The 19,194-nt window shown below is 42.0% G+C and overlaps 6 protein-coding genes across 6 annotated transcripts; 1 reads left to right on the top strand and 5 right to left on the bottom strand.

The window, feature by feature from the left end:
* Positions 1-39: 39 nt before the first annotated feature.
* On the bottom strand, positions 40-1,497 carry EAF02_008061 (uncharacterized protein; the record flags this gene model as incomplete). Its single annotated transcript, XM_038904109.1, has 3 exons — positions 40-635; positions 779-1,414; positions 1,470-1,497. The coding sequence occupies 3 exons, from the start codon at positions 1,495-1,497 to the stop codon at positions 40-42; spliced, it is 1,260 nt and encodes a 419-aa protein (XP_038755831.1).
* Positions 1,498-5,342: 3,845 nt separating this feature from the next.
* On the bottom strand, positions 5,343-8,433 carry EAF02_008060 (uncharacterized protein; the record flags this gene model as incomplete). Its single annotated transcript, XM_038904108.1, has 3 exons — positions 5,343-5,640; positions 5,695-6,617; positions 6,667-8,433. The coding sequence occupies 3 exons, from the start codon at positions 8,431-8,433 to the stop codon at positions 5,343-5,345; spliced, it is 2,988 nt and encodes a 995-aa protein (XP_038755830.1).
* A 1,318-nt stretch (positions 8,434-9,751) lies between these two features.
* EAF02_008059 (uncharacterized protein) lies at positions 9,752-11,903 on the bottom strand. Its single transcript, XM_038904107.1, has 6 exons — positions 11,792-11,903; positions 11,647-11,741; positions 11,576-11,597; positions 11,285-11,521; positions 10,239-11,238; positions 9,752-10,186 (listed from the first exon to the last, which is right to left on the bottom strand). Exons 1-6 carry the CDS (start codon positions 11,831-11,833, stop codon positions 9,960-9,962), a joined length of 1,623 nt encoding a protein of 540 aa, XP_038755829.1. The 5' UTR covers positions 11,834-11,903; the 3' UTR covers positions 9,752-9,959.
* A 176-nt stretch (positions 11,904-12,079) lies between these two features.
* On the top strand, positions 12,080-14,419 carry EAF02_008058 (uncharacterized protein). Its single transcript, XM_038904106.1, has 3 exons — positions 12,080-12,276; positions 12,580-13,100; positions 13,148-14,419. Exons 1-3 carry the CDS (start codon positions 12,102-12,104, stop codon positions 14,168-14,170), a joined length of 1,719 nt encoding a protein of 572 aa, XP_038755828.1. The 5' UTR covers positions 12,080-12,101; the 3' UTR covers positions 14,171-14,419.
* A 119-nt stretch (positions 14,420-14,538) lies between these two features.
* EAF02_008057 (uncharacterized protein) lies at positions 14,539-16,417 on the bottom strand (the record flags this gene model as incomplete). The annotated part of the gene is given in 7 exon segments (XM_038904105.1): positions 14,539-15,120; positions 15,138-15,548; positions 15,569-15,766; positions 15,792-15,838; positions 15,859-15,976; positions 16,089-16,120; positions 16,309-16,417. The coding sequence occupies 7 exon segments, from the start codon at positions 16,415-16,417 to the stop codon at positions 14,539-14,541; spliced, it is 1,497 nt and encodes a 498-aa protein (XP_038755827.1).
* Positions 16,418-17,902: 1,485 nt separating this feature from the next.
* Positions 17,903-18,277, bottom strand: EAF02_008056 (uncharacterized protein; the record flags this gene model as incomplete). Its single annotated transcript, XM_038904104.1, has 1 exon — positions 17,903-18,277. One exon carries the CDS (start codon positions 18,275-18,277, stop codon positions 17,903-17,905), a length of 375 nt encoding a protein of 124 aa, XP_038755826.1.
* Between the last annotated feature and the right edge of the window lie 917 nt (positions 18,278-19,194).

The following is a 19,194-nucleotide window of genomic DNA, read 5'->3' as shown; positions in this document are numbered from 1 at the left end:
AGCAATAAAATTTAATCTCGTTGCTACCCTTTGATCATGTTAGAGGGTATTCCTTTTCTTCGTCATAGGATCTTTCGAGACAATAGAAGATCCTTCTCTTACAGCAAGTGAATTGGTCTTTGCTGTTTTAGAAGACCTGTCTTCCGATCTAATTGAAAACAGTCTTGTTATTTCGAAAGGCCTGTTGTCTGCCGAAATAATTGAGTCTGATTCTGCTGTTTGGAATGATCTTTCCCTAATCGAATGCGACTCTGTCGCTTTCTCCTCGTCGACTGTAGCACCTTTTCTTTGTCTCCTCAAAAATCTCAACCAATTTCTTTTTGAGCCTTTGTCGTCTGATTCACGGTTGCTAATCTCTGATTCTGAGTTTGCATACTCTGAACCACGTTCGCTAGTTCCAGATTCCGAGCTGGTGTAGTCTGATTCACTGTCGCTAGTTTCAGATTCCGAGTCATCGGATCCATATTCTTTAGATCTTCTATGGACTGTCAACTTCGACCAAGCTTTTGAGATATCCTCATGCAACACTGCTGTAAGGAAATCATACATACATTCACGATTCGACGCGATAGTGTAGGAATTGGGTGGATCCAACAAAACTTGCTGATACCAAGGGTTCTTAGGTCTAGTATTGACTAGATGGATTGCGTTTTGAGAAGGGTCTCTTAAATGAGCCTTTCCGGGTAGAAGGTAGGTTTTTGGTGAATCAACAAGAAGAACCGTTAAGAATGACCCGTCAACCATTGATTCAGATCATCCAAGATTTGATGTGACTTACTAGTCCACGAGCTGTCACCAAGCTGCTGTCCCCAGTATGACATCACGCTATGAAAATGAAGAAAGTCTCCCATCTCTTGATTCCAAATTGGTCTGCGGAAAAAGTTTCCAGCAAACAGGTTATAATCGCCCTCATAATCCTCAAAATCGTCTTTTAAGGGATTTAAAGTCGAACACCTTGGAATTGCGGTCTTCCAGCATTTCGAATTTTTAGTTTGGGCATATGTTCTGTCCAATATGCTCAGGTTAATATCTCTGTGGTAGTGAGATATGAAAAACGCGGGGGGGATTTCAAGCATAACTCCAAGTAATTCTGCGAATCTTGGATCAATATCCTCCAAAATGATTAGCCTCTTTTGCATCTCCGAGCTGCTTTGGTCGACGCGAGAATTCATAAGATAAAAGCGGAGGTCGCGAGCGGATTGAGAGTGCTGTGGCTGATTTTTTGATTGCAAAGAGCTTCCTTCTAACTCGAAAAGGCAAACTCTAAGGACACAGCGAGGTATTTCATTGTCGATCCAGGCATGATTTCCCACAGCTGACCATCCAAGGCTATCACCAACCTTCCTAGCTTGAATTCCGTATGATTTTGCTTTTTCAAGCATGTCAGGGTCTTCAGCCCAGCACTCCTCGGCTTCTATGGTCGAATTAGTATATCCTGCTAACAAAAAAGTTCTAGATCTTCAACATACTTTCAGGAATATAGAACTCAGGGCCCATCTCTGCAAGTGAGCAATGTTAATATAATGCTCCTAATTGCCAAGCGGCAACAAGTGGGTGTGACAGCAATAATATATTCATTATTGAGCCTCATACCAGGGACTTGCAAAAAGCTTTAGATTATAGTGGTTGCATTACCAAAAACAAGCGCCTCGAACTCCAATCGCTTTGTGCAATGCCCATCCATGTTTCAGCACGCGACAAAAATGCTGACAGCAGTACTTGCCTAGCCCCCACGATCATCCAACACCAATAGTGAAGTACACGAGCAAACAAATTGCGACAAAGTTATACTGAAATCAAAAACATCAATTTTATCGTTGTTTCATACCACCATCTTCATATGGTGAGTAAGATAACCACAACCAAAGAATATCAACACTAATTGAAGTCTGCCAACACACTCAAGCCACAGCTTAAAATCCACGTAATCTAAGCGCTTGCTCAATATGAGCATCCCCATCTTACCAAATTGGAGAGAGACATCGCGATTAAAACCCCGACGAACAAAACAACTGCAATCGCAATGACGAATAACAAACTCCAGCGCATTCAATTTCTTGAGTCATGACTACATCTATTATCCAGTAAGCACCTACCCAGTCTCAAGCACACAATCTCAAGACGAAACAGAGCCTACTCGCCTCCAAAATCTTCTCCCCTCCGAATTTCCAAACACTTCTACGATGAGACGACAAGAATACTTCATAGCTTCCCTACCTACAATAATCTCATCTACATTCAGACCATATATAATACTCACTCACAAAAAGCTACCGCCCACCAACTAACTTACCATACGTCTTTTGAAACCTGTGAGAACATCATCGATTTAAGGATGCTGTAAGGGCTGATACTAGATCAAATTACATGAAACAGCATCATCACACAATGATCTTTGAATTCTCTAATACCAAGATACAGAGAAGCTTCCACTCTCCCCTTCGATAATTCGAGGTATACGACCGCAGGCGAGTTTTAGAGTCCTTCGGCCGAGTGTAGACACAAAGGGAACTTCCTATCAGGCTACGACTCCCATTTTTCCTTCTAAGGTCCTTGCAGCATTAAAAGGCCTTGGAACCATATGATTATATTGAGAGCATGTACAATATACGTTGTTTGGATGCCCGTCTTATAGAGTTCCGCTCTCTCTCTCTCTCTATTTTTTCCAACTCCCTTCCTCTTCCTAGAACCCCATCCCTCATTCACAAGAAAGAAGTGTCGGGATATCGATCATGTGATCAAAAGAGGGCACTGTATTGCACTAGCGTGTATACTAGCGCTAGCACTTCTACTATATTAAATACTAGCTTCCCATAGATAATAATGATCAAGAACAAATACAACCATAATAGACTAAAGTACTTACACTTATCAACCAAGTTGATACCAACAAGAAGAGAGCGAGGTTCCCTATCATCCTAGCCGCAACCTCAACAGCGGAGTATACTGCAACTTCTCTCATATCAATATAGAAGAATTATCTATACACAACTTGAGTCTATTACTCCTCCGCTCTCTCCTCAGGCTCTCCCTCATTAGCACTAAAAAAGAATCTTCAAGAGAAATATAATGTATAGACTATGTAATTACACGATCTAACTTAGTATAAAGAAAAACTACTTTTACAATATATAAAACGACAATTTACTCTCATACTAGAAGATTAACGGATGGTTTACTCTTATGCCCCTTAGATTCTATGATGGAGGGAGGATAGATTCCAGCTACTCTAGACTAGATTCTAAAGGTATCAATCAACTAATACATAAAACATTACTATATGAATTTATTATCGAAAACCTAATACCTCGAAACTGTCGATTCCTACCAGACTCTAAGATATGATATTAACATAATATACAAAACTAGATATTATTATATAGATATAACTCAATCTAATATAAAAGAAAAGAAAAGAAACTACTCTTATAACATATACCCTCTCCTCGATACATACGATACTTTCTCCAATAGATTCAGATTCTTCAGATAAAACAAGAAAGACCTACAAATCAATTTCAACCCCCAAAATCTAAAGAAGAGGAAAAAGGAATCTCCAATTCTCCAATCCCAAAGAATATCTTTCAATACAACATAAGCAATAAAATATATACTCATAGATAGATATCAAAATGCTTCAAACTAATCTCATCTACTGTACTCTCATCCCCAGAAAAGAGAACAATACGAATCTATCAAACTCAAACTCCAAACTTCTAAAAAGTAACTCAGAGGAAACAAAACCGGAAATAAACTGACTAGAGTTTTGTAAATACTATATACTATATTTTAAAATTTACATGTGAAAATGACAGAAGTAGAAATAGAAATAGAAATAGAAACGAGTTTATAAACCACCTCCCCCTCTCACCTCACCCTCTTCCTCCCCCTCTACTTTCCCTCTTTATCTTTCCCCCTCCTCACTAACAAAATATTTGAAATCCCATCTCACTCTTCTATAAAAACCACGACCACACCCTCAAAACCACACACAAAATCAAATACAAACCCAAATTCTCAGATCTTCCTAATCATTTATTCACTTATTCATTCATCCATCCATTCAAAAGCATTAGATCTCATAACTTTATAATTCATTCATCAATCCACTACATCTGATAAAGAAATAATCTTACAAAAATCAATCTCGCTTAATTCATTTCGATTCTTTCAAGTTTTCAGAAAGAGAAAAAATTTTATAAAATGAAATGAAACCAAGAGAAGAGGTAAAAAATAATATATAAAAAAGAACAATAATATAATTTCTAACCACTCAAATGCAAACCCAGACTCGAGAACTCATACCTCAAATCTCATCTATCACTTACAACTTACAACTCACAACTACCTACCCATCTACCCATCTACCCTACCCACCTACCCCCCTACCAATCCAAATACATACCCAATTCCTCAAATTTCCTCACTTAAAATTTAACAAAAATTTCATTTTATTTATTTCAAATCTTATTTATAACTTCCTTCTACTTCCTATCTTCCTCATCTTCCTCACCCATAATAAACAACTTTACAACATTACAACACCGACTCATTAACGCATCAACTCATCAACTTACCAACATCACCAATATTACCAACTCCCCTCCACCCCCTTCCACCCCCTTCCACCCCCAAATCCAGTTTTCCAAACTTTCCAAACCAGACTCTCCCCCAAACAAACTATCCAAGAAACTTGATCTTAACATTTCGATTTTCTACACAATTGTTATAATCTCATTCGTTTACATCCATCTATTTATCTCTCAAAAAATCAGCTTGACTTGAAAAACAATATTGAATAATAATATTGATTGATTAATTGATTGACTGGGCTTGCTGGCTGGACATTTGTTTATACCTATCTTCCTATTCATCTAGGGGAATAACTTCCCATCTCAATCAAGCTCCATTCTCATGCTCAATGTCCATCTCCCCTCCCCTCCTCTCTTCCCATCTCATCTCCCCCATCTGCCCCATCTCTCCAAACAGACCCAAAAACCATAAAACACGCCGTCGAAATCTCCAAACGCCATTTGAGACTCATATGTCCTTCCATCCAATCACCCTTGAATCTCGTAACTACGCATCCTGGATAGATTTCATTCCATTCGAATCCCATGCGCATGCGCATACGTATACGTAACCGATACCGATTTTGTACCCCTTTCACAGAATCCCTATCATGTTGCAAAACAAAATGTGGATGCTGCCCCTTCATACCTTCACATCGAAATCCACACCCAGAAATACAGACCAAACTCACTAAACTCCCAATGCCAAACCATTTTGTATGACCCAAAAGCATATTGATGCTCTATCCTATAGCCACCCTTTAATCTTTTCTAAGCAGTAGGCCTCTTGAAAGGATGTGCTTCCGTATTCAAAACCCACTCATCAAGACTAATAACATCCGGAGTGGAGAAGAGTAGATAGAAATATTTAAGCGTTTCCGCCAACCAAAAACTTTCCATCTCATCCACTTGATACGTTTCTTCAGCTGTAACATCAAAGATAGCCGAATTACCATGCTCAGTTGATGTTGCTTTGATGACTGCTTCAAACATCTTCCAACCTTTGTCTTGCCAGGTCTTATCACCCGTGATACGGTACATGTACCAGACAGATTCGATGGCTTCGGGTCTAGGTATTGACATTAGTGTCCTGTTACTAAAAATTATTTGAGCGGAACTTTACCTAAGAATGTATTTCCTGACATGTATACTTGTGAATCCAGGCGGCAAAGCTTCTTGCTTGATACGACCTTCAACATATTCCTTGTGAGAAAGTGGGCGTAATGGATCTGGTAATGTTTCCGCAGGGAGTGGTTTTTGTGATTTGGTACCCTTCTCCAATTGACGACCTCCAGCCATACTTTCCAATTCCTTTTCCGTGTTTGCGGATTTCAGCTTGAACATATCCTCCTTTTCAGGACCATCAGCGGCGCCAGTTTGGCGTTTCGTGAGCGATGCGGGTTCATCCTTTGGCTTGAAGGCACTTGCGTCTTCGGATTTTGTCTCTGCCGAGTCTTTTGCTAAAGAAGGAGTATCTTTATGACCGACATATCCTTGAGGTCCACCAACAGCCTCTGCTTTAGCCAAAGCGTTCTGCTCACGCGCAGCATCTGTGGGGTTCAAACTCATCTCCTTTGCTTCGGCATCAAGTCTCTCCTTGTTTTCGATATACTCCTTAAGATTCGCATCTCTGTAGGCGGCGGAAGTATCTAAGCGTTCATAATAGAGGGTTTGATTCCAAGAGCAATTTTCAACACTCTCGCATGCAATAACTTCTGACTCTTCAGGCATAATTCCTGATGGGGTTGCACCATACGCCCAAACGCAACCATCTGTAAGTTTCTTTGCAATCTCGAGATCTCCTTCGATGCCGAAAACCTTCGCACTCATTCCAACCATACCTCCAATGAAACAAGTTAAATGTGTAACCTCTGGAATCAATAGATCTTCTTCCCGTATGCCATTGCTCGTGACTTTTCCAGAGATAAGAATGTCGTCATTTCCTGGAATCATTGGCCGAAAGAGCATATGATCCCGTATGGCAGGGATGGTCTTCATGTACAATTTTTTATAGACTTCTTCAAGGCCACCCAGAAGCATATATTGCTGTAGCTGTGTTAGTTATATATAATGATTTCACGAATTTGATCCATACCTTGGGGTAATACTCATACGTGGAGTCTTGTCCACCACCCATCGAAAACTTCTGTCTACCGTGAATGATATACGACTCCAGACCTTGCTTGACGCAGTCCCATTCACTTGATGACTCGACTGTTGGTAGGTCCGGCGCAACTTGATGGCTAAGACCACTTCCAGTCCTGCTTACTGGAGGAAGACCTGTTGCTGGCGCAGGTGGTGAAGATGCCGTGGTCGAGCTAGTTGATGCTGGTTCTTCCGGATCTCTTTTCATCACGCCTCCTTCCTCCCACCCCTTGATACGCGCTTTTCCAGGCTCACCCGGAAGAACTTGCATCTCCAACATCTTTTCTTCCGAGCTAGGGTTCTTCTTTGGCTTGAGCTCCTTTACGTTCTCTGGTGAAGGCGGCTGATATCCCTCAGGGGATTCGTCCAAAAGTGTAGTCGTCTTTGGATTGCTGAGAGCGAAGTCCTCTGCCAATGAAGCCTCGAATTTCTCCCTTTCTCTTTTCATGGTGGCCGTACGATTACAACCTGAAGCATCGACGTCCTCTGTGAAAACTCCAGGAATATTAGTTGTGTTGCGATCTTGCCATTCCGATAAAGCGATAGTGACTCGAGCTACAGCATCATAATAACGTTGTTCCCCTGTAAGTTGAGCAAGGCGTGTAAACTCCATAGACAATGATCCAAGTTCAGCCAAATTAGATCTGGAACTGGCACGATGAGGTTGAGATGCAAAGACTGGTTTCCATGGATAGTGAAGTACCGGCATTCTGTTTGGGGTATCAAAAGCGCCCATTAATATCTCCGCCAGTTCAGTAGCTTTATCCAAGAGAACCTGGAATTTGCCTCCACTAACATCATATGCAGCTAAAAGACCACCGAGATATCTAATGGTAGTTTCAAATACTGGTATTTCCATCCTTGGAGTGGTGGTGAAATCAATCTTTTCAACAGCCTTAACGGCCTCCTCAAATTCATCATGAAATCCCATAATCCATAATGTATCCAATCCATCCACCAAAGTTGCTGCCCATCCGCAAAATGGATCTCGAAATTTGGTCGATACAGGGGAAAGTTCATCATGACCCCATGCAAACTTCTTGTAACCTTTCCATGACCTCAAGAATTCCTCCTTGACTTTATTTTGCCTCTTCTCCCGAGTAATTTTTGCGTCCGTTGTCTCGTCATTGAAAACATGTTGAATCTTGGGAATTGAGATTGGCACACCAGTTGGCAGATAGATAATACTTTCAGTAGGTACTGGGAAATGTTCTGCTTGCTTAGACCAGTGAATGGTAGTAGGTGCTGCTGAGAAAACAGGAAAGTCCTGTCTTCCATCTGGCGCAATTGGATGGAGATCTTCAAACCCTGTATCCTCGTAGACACCTTGGGTTGGTGGCTTCCTGTCTGGAAGAGTATATTTCGGCACAGTTGTATCTATTGTTTGAAACGCAATAACATTCGAAGTGGTCGATGTACTGCTAGTTGTGGAGGGTGTCTTTTCTGCGACCTTTGGTGCCGGTTTAATTTCATCCTCTGCAGGCTTCAATGGCTCTTCTGATTGTTCTTTCAGAGTTTCCGGTGCAATTGGATGGCCTCCATTTGGTGTATATGTGTATGGTTCTCCCTTTTCCGATGCAAATTTCGAGTCAGGGATGTCGACAGGGCCTCCTACAGTATACCTTTCCCAATCCCTTATATGTGTAAAACGAACGAGAATGGCTGTTATAAAGACGGCAAAAATAAGCAGAGCTCGGTATCTGCGAATTCGCAACATGATGCGAATTGCTACTCCGTGGTCTCTCGACCAGAAGTTTTAGCAATTGAAAAAGAAAGAGTGGTGGTACTTGGGGGGTCAGAGGTTGTGTCGCGTGTTCAGCGTGGAATAAATGTTGATAGGTTTTGAACCAATAATATCCTCATCACGCTTCCAAGCTATTAATGCCACAAGTAAGGACTCCGAGTCTTCATAGGTATTTTGTCTTAAAGAATGTTGGTGACGAGTACTTTACTCCAATAGGAATTATCTGACCGAATCCTATATTCCGTTGTGTGAAATGGTGAATGTATAGTCCTTGGGTCCTCGAGGGATTGTCGACTTTGTAGTTGCTACATTACATTCATTACTTGTACTCTCACTCTCATGTACGGAGGAGCACGCTCATAGCTCTTGGCGTTTGTTATAGTTCTCTTAGAGTTCAGTGGATCCCTCGAGGACAATTGGAGCAGGTGGAGGTCATGGACTCATGGTAATAAGATACATATTGCTTTTGATAGGTTTGACTTGTGGCGTCTGAGATCTCAAGCATCCAAATGTGACGAATGAGGAAAAGAGAGATCTTGATGTGGGGATGAAAGTGTATCAGCTGGAATTTTAGGGGCCGCCATGATTCCTACCTACCTAGTACCTGTATCTTCAATATCTCCGTGAAAGGAGTGAATGATGAAACTATTAATATCGAGGTGCCGGTACCTAACAAACATCCCATTCCTTCGGTCCCGATGATCCAGCGAGCACTCCGTACAAAGTACTCGTAAAGTAGAAAAGGAAAAAAAAAACATGACCCTGAATATAAGCATCAAATTAATCAATCTCCCCCCCCTTTTAATATCTCAATAAAGTGGTTCTTTATATCAATTTCTAGAAACCCAACTCCTGGAAACCTAAACTCCTGTAACTCGCTCACTCACTTCTCCTGGGAATCAACTTTCCAATTCTCTATCCAGGACGATCCAATCATCCCGACAATCAGGTCAATTCATCAATTCCTCAATCCATCAATCCATCAATCCATCAATCCATCACCCTCCCATCACTCCTCAATATGCGAGTCGGCACATGACATGATAATAATAAGCAATCAGATCATTCCAAAAGGTCAAAGACTCAAGACTCCGACAGCTCACGCACACATCATCCAATTCGGGAGGCGGCCACCTATGCCGCAAATCATCCAAAACATCCACAGCCACTTCTTGGCACGGCAGAGCTTATCCGAAACAAATATCCATCATTACCAAGACAAGAAATGCGGAGAAAGTCCTCTTGGGGGGGAATTATCGTAAACTACATACATATACATCATAATAATCATTTTCATCAAATCATTCATTTCATCTCTATTTACCTAGGTATGAATATGGTAGACACTCTACATGGCCTCTCTAGATACGGTAATAATATACAGAGTGACATCTCAAAACAAATGAGATGCGAACCTATAAAAATACCATGCATGTATTTTGTCTACCTTCCCAATAAAGTCGTTACAAATGATCATTAGGCTTCTTTTATTCATGACTTTATCCATCCATATCACCCGGTCCCTTTGCTCTACCCATTTGACGTGCCTTGAGCAATTCATCACAAAGCAAGAGATTGGATGCAATACCAGAACTCGATGCAACACAATTCCTCAGTACACGGAAAGAATCATATACACCCTCCAAGACTGGATCCATAGGTTCACCAGTTTTGAGGTCAAGACCGACAACGTTGCCTTCTGCTTGCTCATCTTGTAAGCTAGCAACTGTGACACATATTAGCGAGATGAATAACATTCGGGTGGAAATGCAACTTACGCGAATCTTGAATATCATGACCAGCATTTGCTGCCAAAGTTTTAGGAATAACGAGAAGAGCATCAGCGAAAGCTTGAACACCCCACTTCGCCTTACCCTTGACAGTCTTGCGGAAAGCTTCGCTGTTCAAATGTGCTGCGCAAGCAACCTGGAAAGCACCAGCTCCTGGTACAACGCTCTTGTCTACAATCATGTTGTAAACACTTCGAAGACCATCACGGACTGCATCGGTGATTTGAGTAATGGTGTGTTGATTTGGTCCCTTGATGAGAAGGGTCACGGATTTTGGCTCCTTTACATCCTCGATGAAAGTGTACTTCTCCTCTCCCAATTGATGCTCATAAACATTTCCAGCCCATCCAAGAATTTCAGGGGTTAAATCATCCACACTGTTCTGTGCTGTACCACCACAAATTAATTGTAATCTTTCCATGTTTCTTCGCTTAGCTCTTCTCAGAGCAAAGATTCCGTTCTTAACCAAGACATCAAGTGATAATGGATCAATACCCTTCTGGTTGATAATAACGAAGCCTTTCTTGGGGTCGTTTCCGCAAACCTCCTTCTTCAACTCAACAATTTTTCTTAATTTCTCGTCAACAAAACGACGCTCGCTCTCCACGAGTTTATCTCTTTGTTCCGCGCTCGAATAGTAGAAACCGGAGTTAATTTCGGACTTCTCGTACTCCAAACTGACGTTCAAGCTGAGAATAAATGCGTTCTCGACCTTCTTTGGCATATCTGGATGTCTAGCACCGTGATCTAACGCAAGACCACGAATCAACTGAGTCTCTGAGGCAGTTCTGTGTTGCATCTTCATAATTTCGACCATGTGGAGATCAGGCTTTGCCGGGGCTTGGTAAATCGACAAGACCGCATCGACGATATCAGGAGTGAGCTTTTCCGCCAGGGTGTGATTAAGTTTTGTAGAAAGGGAGGTTCGCGCAACGCAAAGTAAAAGTTCACGGTCGACTTCCTTCTCAATTTTGAAAGTGTCCAAGAACTGCAAAGTGTCAGTATTACCCGCCAATAGTTGATATGCTACCAACCTTCAACGCTTCTGTCTTTGCAATCTCATAACCATCTGTGATAATTCTGGGATGTAAACCTTCGGAAATATATCTATCTGCCTGTTTCAAAAGCTCTCCTACGAGAAGAACAACTGAGGTTGTGCCATCACCACAAATATCATCTTGTGCGGTTGCTGCTCGTGCAATCATAACTGCCGTAGGGTTTTGTATTTGCATTTCACGTAACAGAACGTTTCCATCCTTCGTAAGTTTTATCTGCGGATCGATTATTAGAGAGTTGTTTTCGTTGCATCAATAAGGCTTTCATACCGCTCCAGCACCGTCAACCAACCTTTAGAAAAATTAGCATATTCTAGCCTCAGGGAAGGACGAAAACTAACATTTTAATGGTTCCCATAGGACCCAAGTTTGACTTTAAAACATCTTGTAAACCTTCACCTGCACTGATATTGACTTTCAAAGCTTCCCCTCTTCTCTACTACAAATCAGTAGCTGGACCTCAAATTTAGATAGGAAAAATCATACTCTGGACTCCGCCTTTGGGTTCAATAGTTGTGCGGCAGACATTCTGACAGAATACAATAACTTCGTATGTAGTTAAAATGAAGTTATATGGCGTTATCGTGGCGAGAAGCTGTGTATTTTGTCCCTCAACGTCGCGAGCTTTTTTTTCTATGGGCGACGTGAATTCCCACACGAGGTTCACGCTAGTCTCGATTTGGTACTACGGCGAGGCTACCACTTTAAGCCACAAGGCATTGTTTACTCTGACCACGAATCTGTTGATATATAATTCCATCAATTGTTTGTTCATTATTAGCTCAATATTTTCAAAATGTATCGAGGCTGGAATCTCGTATTGGCAATTATTGTCACTCTTCTCTCTGGAGAAAGTCTTGGGTTTTTGTCATGGCCATTTAAATTTCAAGCTGTTGCTGAACAAGAGCCTATCATAGAATCAACAACGTACGAGTATGCGGATAGTCATGCAAAACGAATTGCAATTATTGGTATGTATTGATACTTCTTTCCATATCATTATCATCAATGTTGCCGTGTGATCTTCCATGATGATCTTCCCTGTATTAAGAACAACTCTTGTTATAATTCCTGTCTTTCAAAGGGGACCCAAAATAGGGGTATTGCCCCATCCCTTAGCTGGCTACTATCTATCTGTTGCCTTCGTTTCTCTTGCATATTACCTCGAGGTTCATGGAAAGCTGCATACCCATCAGATATTACAACGATATATACTTCTATTCAGCTTCAAATACAAGCAATATCCCGATTGTCTTTCACTAACAGAATATCAGGTGCTGGAGCAGGCGGGTCTTCCTCGGCATATCATTTACAGAAGTATGCTGCTGAATCCGACCTTGCAATTAATGTCACTGTTTTCGAACGATCCTCTTATATTGGAGGTCGTTCGACCACAGTGAACGCATATGGTAATTCATTGGAGCCCGTGGAATTGGGAGCTAGTATCTTCGTTGACGTCAACGCAATTCTAAAGAATGCAAGCCGAGAATTCGACTTGCATGCAAAATCATCCAATACAGAAGTAGCTGAAATCCTTGGTATCTGGGATGGCGCAGAATTTGTTTATACTCAGAAGGATAGCGATTGGAAGTATTGGGATATTGCAAAGATGTTTTGGAAATATGGACTTGCCCCATTGAAGACTCAACGCTTGATGAAAACTGTGGTTGGAAAGTTCCTACAACTTTATGAAGCACCATACTTTCCATTTAGATCTCTCACGGAACGGATAGAGGAACTAGACCTCAAAACTGTGGCATCCGTCACAGGCGAACAGTTTTTGGCTCAAAACAATGTGAGTCTAAATGTATGTCCTATCATAATGAAACTAACAAAATTCAGATTGAAGGATCATTCACAACTGATCTAATTCAAGCATCTACCCGGGTCAACTATGGTCAAAACCTAAACGTCATTCATGGCGTAGAGACCATGGTTTGTATGGCAATCGAAGGTGCAATGCAGATTCAAGGTGGTAATTGGCAAATCTTTGACAACATGATTCAATCCTCAAATGCCACTGTTCGTCTAAACCACACCATTACCGAGATTTCCCAAGTTCGAGATCAAGAAAGGTACAATGTCAAAACCATTACTACCGATGCTATCGGTGTTTCTCATATTAATGAAGAACCATTCGACACCATCATTATCGCCGCTCCACTTCAATACACCGACATCAAAATGTCGTCTGACCTCCTTCAACATACCCCCGACGAGATCCCCTACGTAACCCTTCACGTAACCCTCTTCACCTCTCCCTATGGCCTCAACCCAGCCTATTTCAACCTCGGCCCCACCGAGCAGGTCCCTACCACAATCCTCACCACTCTCCCCAAAAACATCTCCGCTCCCACTGATCCCAAAGACTTCGCCGGCCCTGTTGGCTTTTTCTCCATCTCCACTCTTCGCAGAGTCATCAATCCTACCACCCTCGAATACGAAAATCTTTACAAGATTTTCTCTCCTCGCCCCTTGACTTCCGAGTTCCTTTCCTCAATCCTCAAAAGCGAAGTCCCTGTGCCTGAAGACCTTACCACCATTTCTCCTACAGCAAATAACACAATAACATGGTACTACCCCCACGTCTGGAACTCGTATCCATACGAATACCCTCGCGTAACATTCGAAGAGATTCAACTAGCGCATGGTATCTACTACACTAGCGGTATCGAATCTTTCATCAGCACTATGGAAACAAGTGCATTGATGGGGAAAAATGTCGCAAGATTAGTAGTTGATGATTTTTTGAAAAGTACAGAAACCAACTCAGAGCCAGCTGCCGAGGAAATCGAAGTAGGGAATGTAATTGTCGAACCCGAGATCGGTGTTGGTAACGACATGCCTGTAGTTGACGAATTATAATCTTCTGTTATTCCTGGGTTCCATAGAGACAGGTGTTAGTTCTTTGCAATTCTACCTCGTCTTTTCTATTGGAGAGATGCCTAAGTTTGTATTACTCCAAACAAAAAATAGCTCAGGAGAACGGAATTTCATTAAAATCTGATACTATACTACCTATCTAACATCACAATAAGATATAAAATTCAATATACTTTCACTCTATGCCTTCAATATAGGAGCTTGACTAAAAAGCCTATACATCGCTTGTACTCTGGTCATTCACGCATAAGTCCCCCAGCACAGCGAACAATCTTTCCCTCCTTTCACAATATGCCATCTAAAGTAATCGAGCAAGTTCGGTCCACAACCTTGAAAATCCATTCCACATCTCAAGCCTCATTATACCAGTTATCATAGTTATCTTGTTCCCTTCTAACCACAGGCTTTTTCGGACTTGGTCGATTCAAAGCCCACGGCGTGCTCCTCTCCACCTCCATTTCTCCCGTTCCAGGCGAAGCTCCCGCACGCCGAACCATCAGTTTCCCCGCAGTATTCATTCTATATTCCTTTCCATAAAACTTGGGAGAGTTAGGTTCCTCTATTCGTTGTCTCTTTGCATCGCGGTAAGGCGCCACACGAAGTTGTTTACGTTTACGTGGGACTATTCGGCGTTTGGGTTTTCGGGGTATGCCTCCAGGTCGTCTCTTTGGGGCGATATTGACAGGAGCAGGGGTCTTTATCCAGGGAGCAGCTTCTTGTTCTTCGGGTGTGCGCATTCTTTTGACGCCTCGCTCGATGGCCAAGGCCCTTTCGAATATTGGTTCTAATCTTCCTTTTCCTTTTCCATGGTTGTAGGCGCGTTGATCTCCTCCTTTCGGATAGTATCCTGGATCGACTAGATCATCTTCTGCATCATCCTCAGGGTCATCTTGTGGATCATCAAAGTCTGGCGCTACAGGATCTTGCACCGGCTTTCCATCTGGTCCACTGCTCTCCAATTAGGGAATGCCGGGTTGCGTATCGGTTCTCCCAATTCGAACGGCATTTCTCTATACCCCATTTGAAGCGCCTTGCGAGTCGGAAACAAAAGATCAGAATCATCATAATCATATTCATCTTCGGCCGGTTTCCACCACCTTGGATTACTGTAGTCTGGTTTTCGTGGCCGCCTCTCCCTTTGCAACCTGATCATCTGCATACCTTCATCTTTTTTTGATCCTCGAATAGCGTCTGGATATTTTTCATCCCACCCATATTCCCCCCCATAAATGCCTTCCAAAAACAAGTCGTGGCTATCGCCAAAATTCCAAAAATCTACAGATTCTTGTACCTGTACTAGTAAATCCCGTACATCCGGACGTGCTCCGGGATAAAGTGCTAAAGACTTAAGATCAACCCCCTAAATCTCCTACTATAAACTTCTAGTTCGGGATGCAAGAGATATCTGCCCATGGTTGAGAATGTTATATGGGGGTCGGGGTCGACTCCCGTCTCGAAGATCTCATTGTCGGGCACAGGATTGTTATTCACTAGGCATTGGTAAATAACATTAGCAACATTCCACAGGTCGGTTGAGGTGCCTATTACGCGGTTTGGGTTGCTGACCGAATATTGTTCCTATTGATGAATTAGTTTGAGTGACATGAATGGTGAGCCTGATCGAAAGCGGAGCTTGAAGTGCAAGGAAAACTAATGAATAAGATTCATACAGGTGCATGGTAGGTGTTGCGTCCTTGAGCTATCTTGAGCCATGCTCGCCGTTTGGACAGAACTTCTTTTCAATTCCTCAGCGTCAGGAACTTCAAGTGCGAGCCCGAAGTCAGCAAGCTATGGTTGGCCTTGGGTTAGCACTATTTGGGTTTGAATTCGCAACATTTTGAAATCGTGAGATTTTGTACATATCTGTACGTGTCTGTACGCACCTTGTGAACTGATATACGTTCATGGCCTGGTCGAGGATTATCACCGATTCTGTTGAAAAATATTTAGCATTCGGTCCTCTGATAGAGGTTCTGTATATCTGTAATGCACTCTGTTTACATTCGTGTTTCTTGTCTCCAATATGGAAAAGAATATGTGTACTAAGACTTTTACTCACAAGACTATACAATATTAGCACCGTTGCTGGCAAGCGAGCTCTACTTCTAGGAGCAACTTACTATTTGGCCCCTTGATATCAAAATGCGCAATTGGTTGATGCTGACGATCCTTTGGCGCTTTTTCAAAGATTGTATCATTTGGATTCTCTGTCCCATATTTCAAAACCATCAGTGCCTTCAACAAACATTCCCATATTCTAAAAATATATTCCTCTGGAGGGCGGCTGGTACTCGCAGTTTTCGTTCATCCAACTTCCTAGGTCCCCTCCAGATGCAAATTCTATATAAATTCTTGCGACATCATGTTTTCGCCTGAGTTGTACCTTAATATTGGCCGTCGCGCTTCTTATCAGTATCCAGCCAATTAGCATAATCCACAATAGCCCGGTCCTTCTCGTCGTTTGTCCCCTATTTGCGACCATATTAGTAGAGCATAGTACCAGGGCATCTTCCGCTGCAAGCAGTATCTTCTGAGCTGAATCATAAAGGGAAGCAATAGCTTACCGTGCCCATAGTCCGATGATAAGCCTTGTATATCTTGACGATATGGTCACTGTCGTACTTCATAAGACTTTGCATCATCTACTCTCCTGTTTCAAATTCAAACCTGCGCCTCCTTCCTGCTTAACCACTAACCTCCGCGGCGATACATCTGGGTTATTTCCTCGATATTCAAACAGGGTAGCTATACCATAAGAACCTTCACCAGACGCTTGACGGCAACCCAGTCTTTACCAATGTGTACTGGGGCCCATCCTTGACTCTGTTTGAGGTATCTCTCGGCCTCTTCCATAGCTGGATCGAAATTCATCTTGACGTATGATTTTAGAGAATTGTATTTCAAATATCAATATATGTAATTACACATGAAGTCTATCCAACTTTTGGCTTGTGATTCGTTGAGCGTACCTTGGAATTGGAAGGCTTTGTTCAGTGTGTCTTTTCCAGCAACACAAAGATAGCATTCATGCTAATTGATGCGTTGGGGTAGTTTCAAACTATTAGAACAAAGAAGATTGTGCATTTCAACCAAATCTACCGATAAGAATTTGCTGCTTTGTGAGAGAAAAGTAGTGGTGGAAGAAACATCAAGCGAGTAGAAAAGGGCTATGAAGCATGTTCGTTATATTCCTGCTTCACGATTATACAGATAACTCTTCCCAAGTTTACCTAGATTCTCCACAAGATTCACCCTGAGAGTCCTGGAGAAATTATGATAGTATGAAATGAGAGACACGCTGAACAGCACCCTCATAGGAATATAGATAATTTGGCTTTTATATAATGAGTATCTGCTACTCTATATTCTCCATCTAAGAGTATTTGTTATGTAAGTGAGATACCACCTTGATTTCTACCCCTTGACCAGTTATCAAGTACCCCGACCCATTCACCATCGACTTTTCTCCAGTATAATGCCAGCAAAATATGAACAAAGAAAATGAATAAACTCCACCATCTAGTCGCAGAGCAGTAAATGCTCGACTTGGCAAGAAAAAAGGTAATAACTACATATTACCCCTACTGTAATCACAATTCATAAAATCCGTAAACAAGAAAAAGGTTAATCGCTGAAAAGCATCGCGCCAGTGTGCATTCAACAATGCATCCACTTAAAGAATCGAACCACTTCTTCACCAGGAGCAATTACAAATTATGATCTCACGCTTCCATCCCAATTCAACTCCCTTACACTAACCTTCGCCCCTTCCCTATCGCTATGCTTCCCCCTTACACTTCCTCGTCTCCAATCCATCAGACTCGATCTCTTCGATCTCGTTGACGCCATTGTCTTTCCCGTTGTATCTTTTGAAAGTTTACTTTCCTTCGATGAGGATGAATTGCTTCCACTGTCTCCGTCGCCTGCTGTGCAGTTTGCAGAATATGTGTTGTTTGCAGAGTAGTATTCGCCATCTACATATACTGCATCGGAGACAAATGTGCTGCGACGGTTTCGACTATTGATATATCGCTTCTCAAGTCTGTAGAGCTCCAACTTTTGGTTGATCATGTCGATAAGCTTAACCATGGTTGCGTTTGTGTGGGTTTGTGGGCGTGGAGTGGTTGAGTGAGATTGATATCGCGGGAGGATTGGCCGTCAGGCAAAATGAAGGAGAAGAGAAGCGAGAGACTGAATAGATTGGCTGGTTCAGAGAATGTAAAGATTGATATTGGAAAGGATAGATAGATCGAGTTTGGAAAGAGTATTCTGAGCCTGTCAGAGGTGCTTCGTCTGTATTATCTGCGAAACGAATACAGGAATGGCTATTCTTATTCGTAAAGATCAAATATCAAACAAGTCGTGAGATTTCGTTTGTATTCGGCGAGTAGATGTATGAAGAGGTACAATATTTACAACAGTCGATGAAATTCAAGACTTGGAGATGTTTATGTGCTTGTATATACTTCGAATGTGCGTCGAGTCAGAATTTTTCAAGAATGAATAGATGAACAGACCTTTACTTCACCGAGTTGTTGAGGCAAGACAGAAAGAAAAGAATACCTTCTGGTCCTTGGCGATAAGCCAATTAGAAAGCTCTAGTCTCTACAAGTAAATGTGCCCCGTAGCTCTTCATCCATAGATTTTCTTACTTGCTTCTGCTTGCATTTCTGCACATTTATTGTATACCCTGAGATTTCCTCGAATTTGGATACTGCTCCATCCAAATTATCCGAAAATCCACAAGAAATGAGTGAAATACAAGGATTCTACATGAACTATCATTTTATCCATGACAGTCTAAGACAAATAAAGCTGCACTGATCCGATGAAAAGTGGACGCTCCTCATGGGGAGTGGCTCGGAAACTGGGATGGTCTGACCATTCAGATGGAAAGTGTGGATTTTCGTCTAGTATCCAATAATATCAGATCATGATCGGAGGGTTAGACTGGAATAGTACAAGCTTAAAGGCACGACCAGCCGTTGGCACGTTTTCTACATTGA

This window comes from Botrytis sinoallii (genome assembly GCF_014898435.1).
Source record: "Botrytis sinoallii strain Bc 23 chromosome Unknown BSIN_015, whole genome shotgun sequence".
Classification (NCBI taxonomy): Eukaryota; Fungi; Ascomycota; class Leotiomycetes; order Helotiales; family Sclerotiniaceae; genus Botrytis; species Botrytis sinoallii.
The sequence above is the reverse complement of the archived record's forward strand: the minus strand, read 5'-3'. Positions and strand labels throughout refer to the sequence as shown.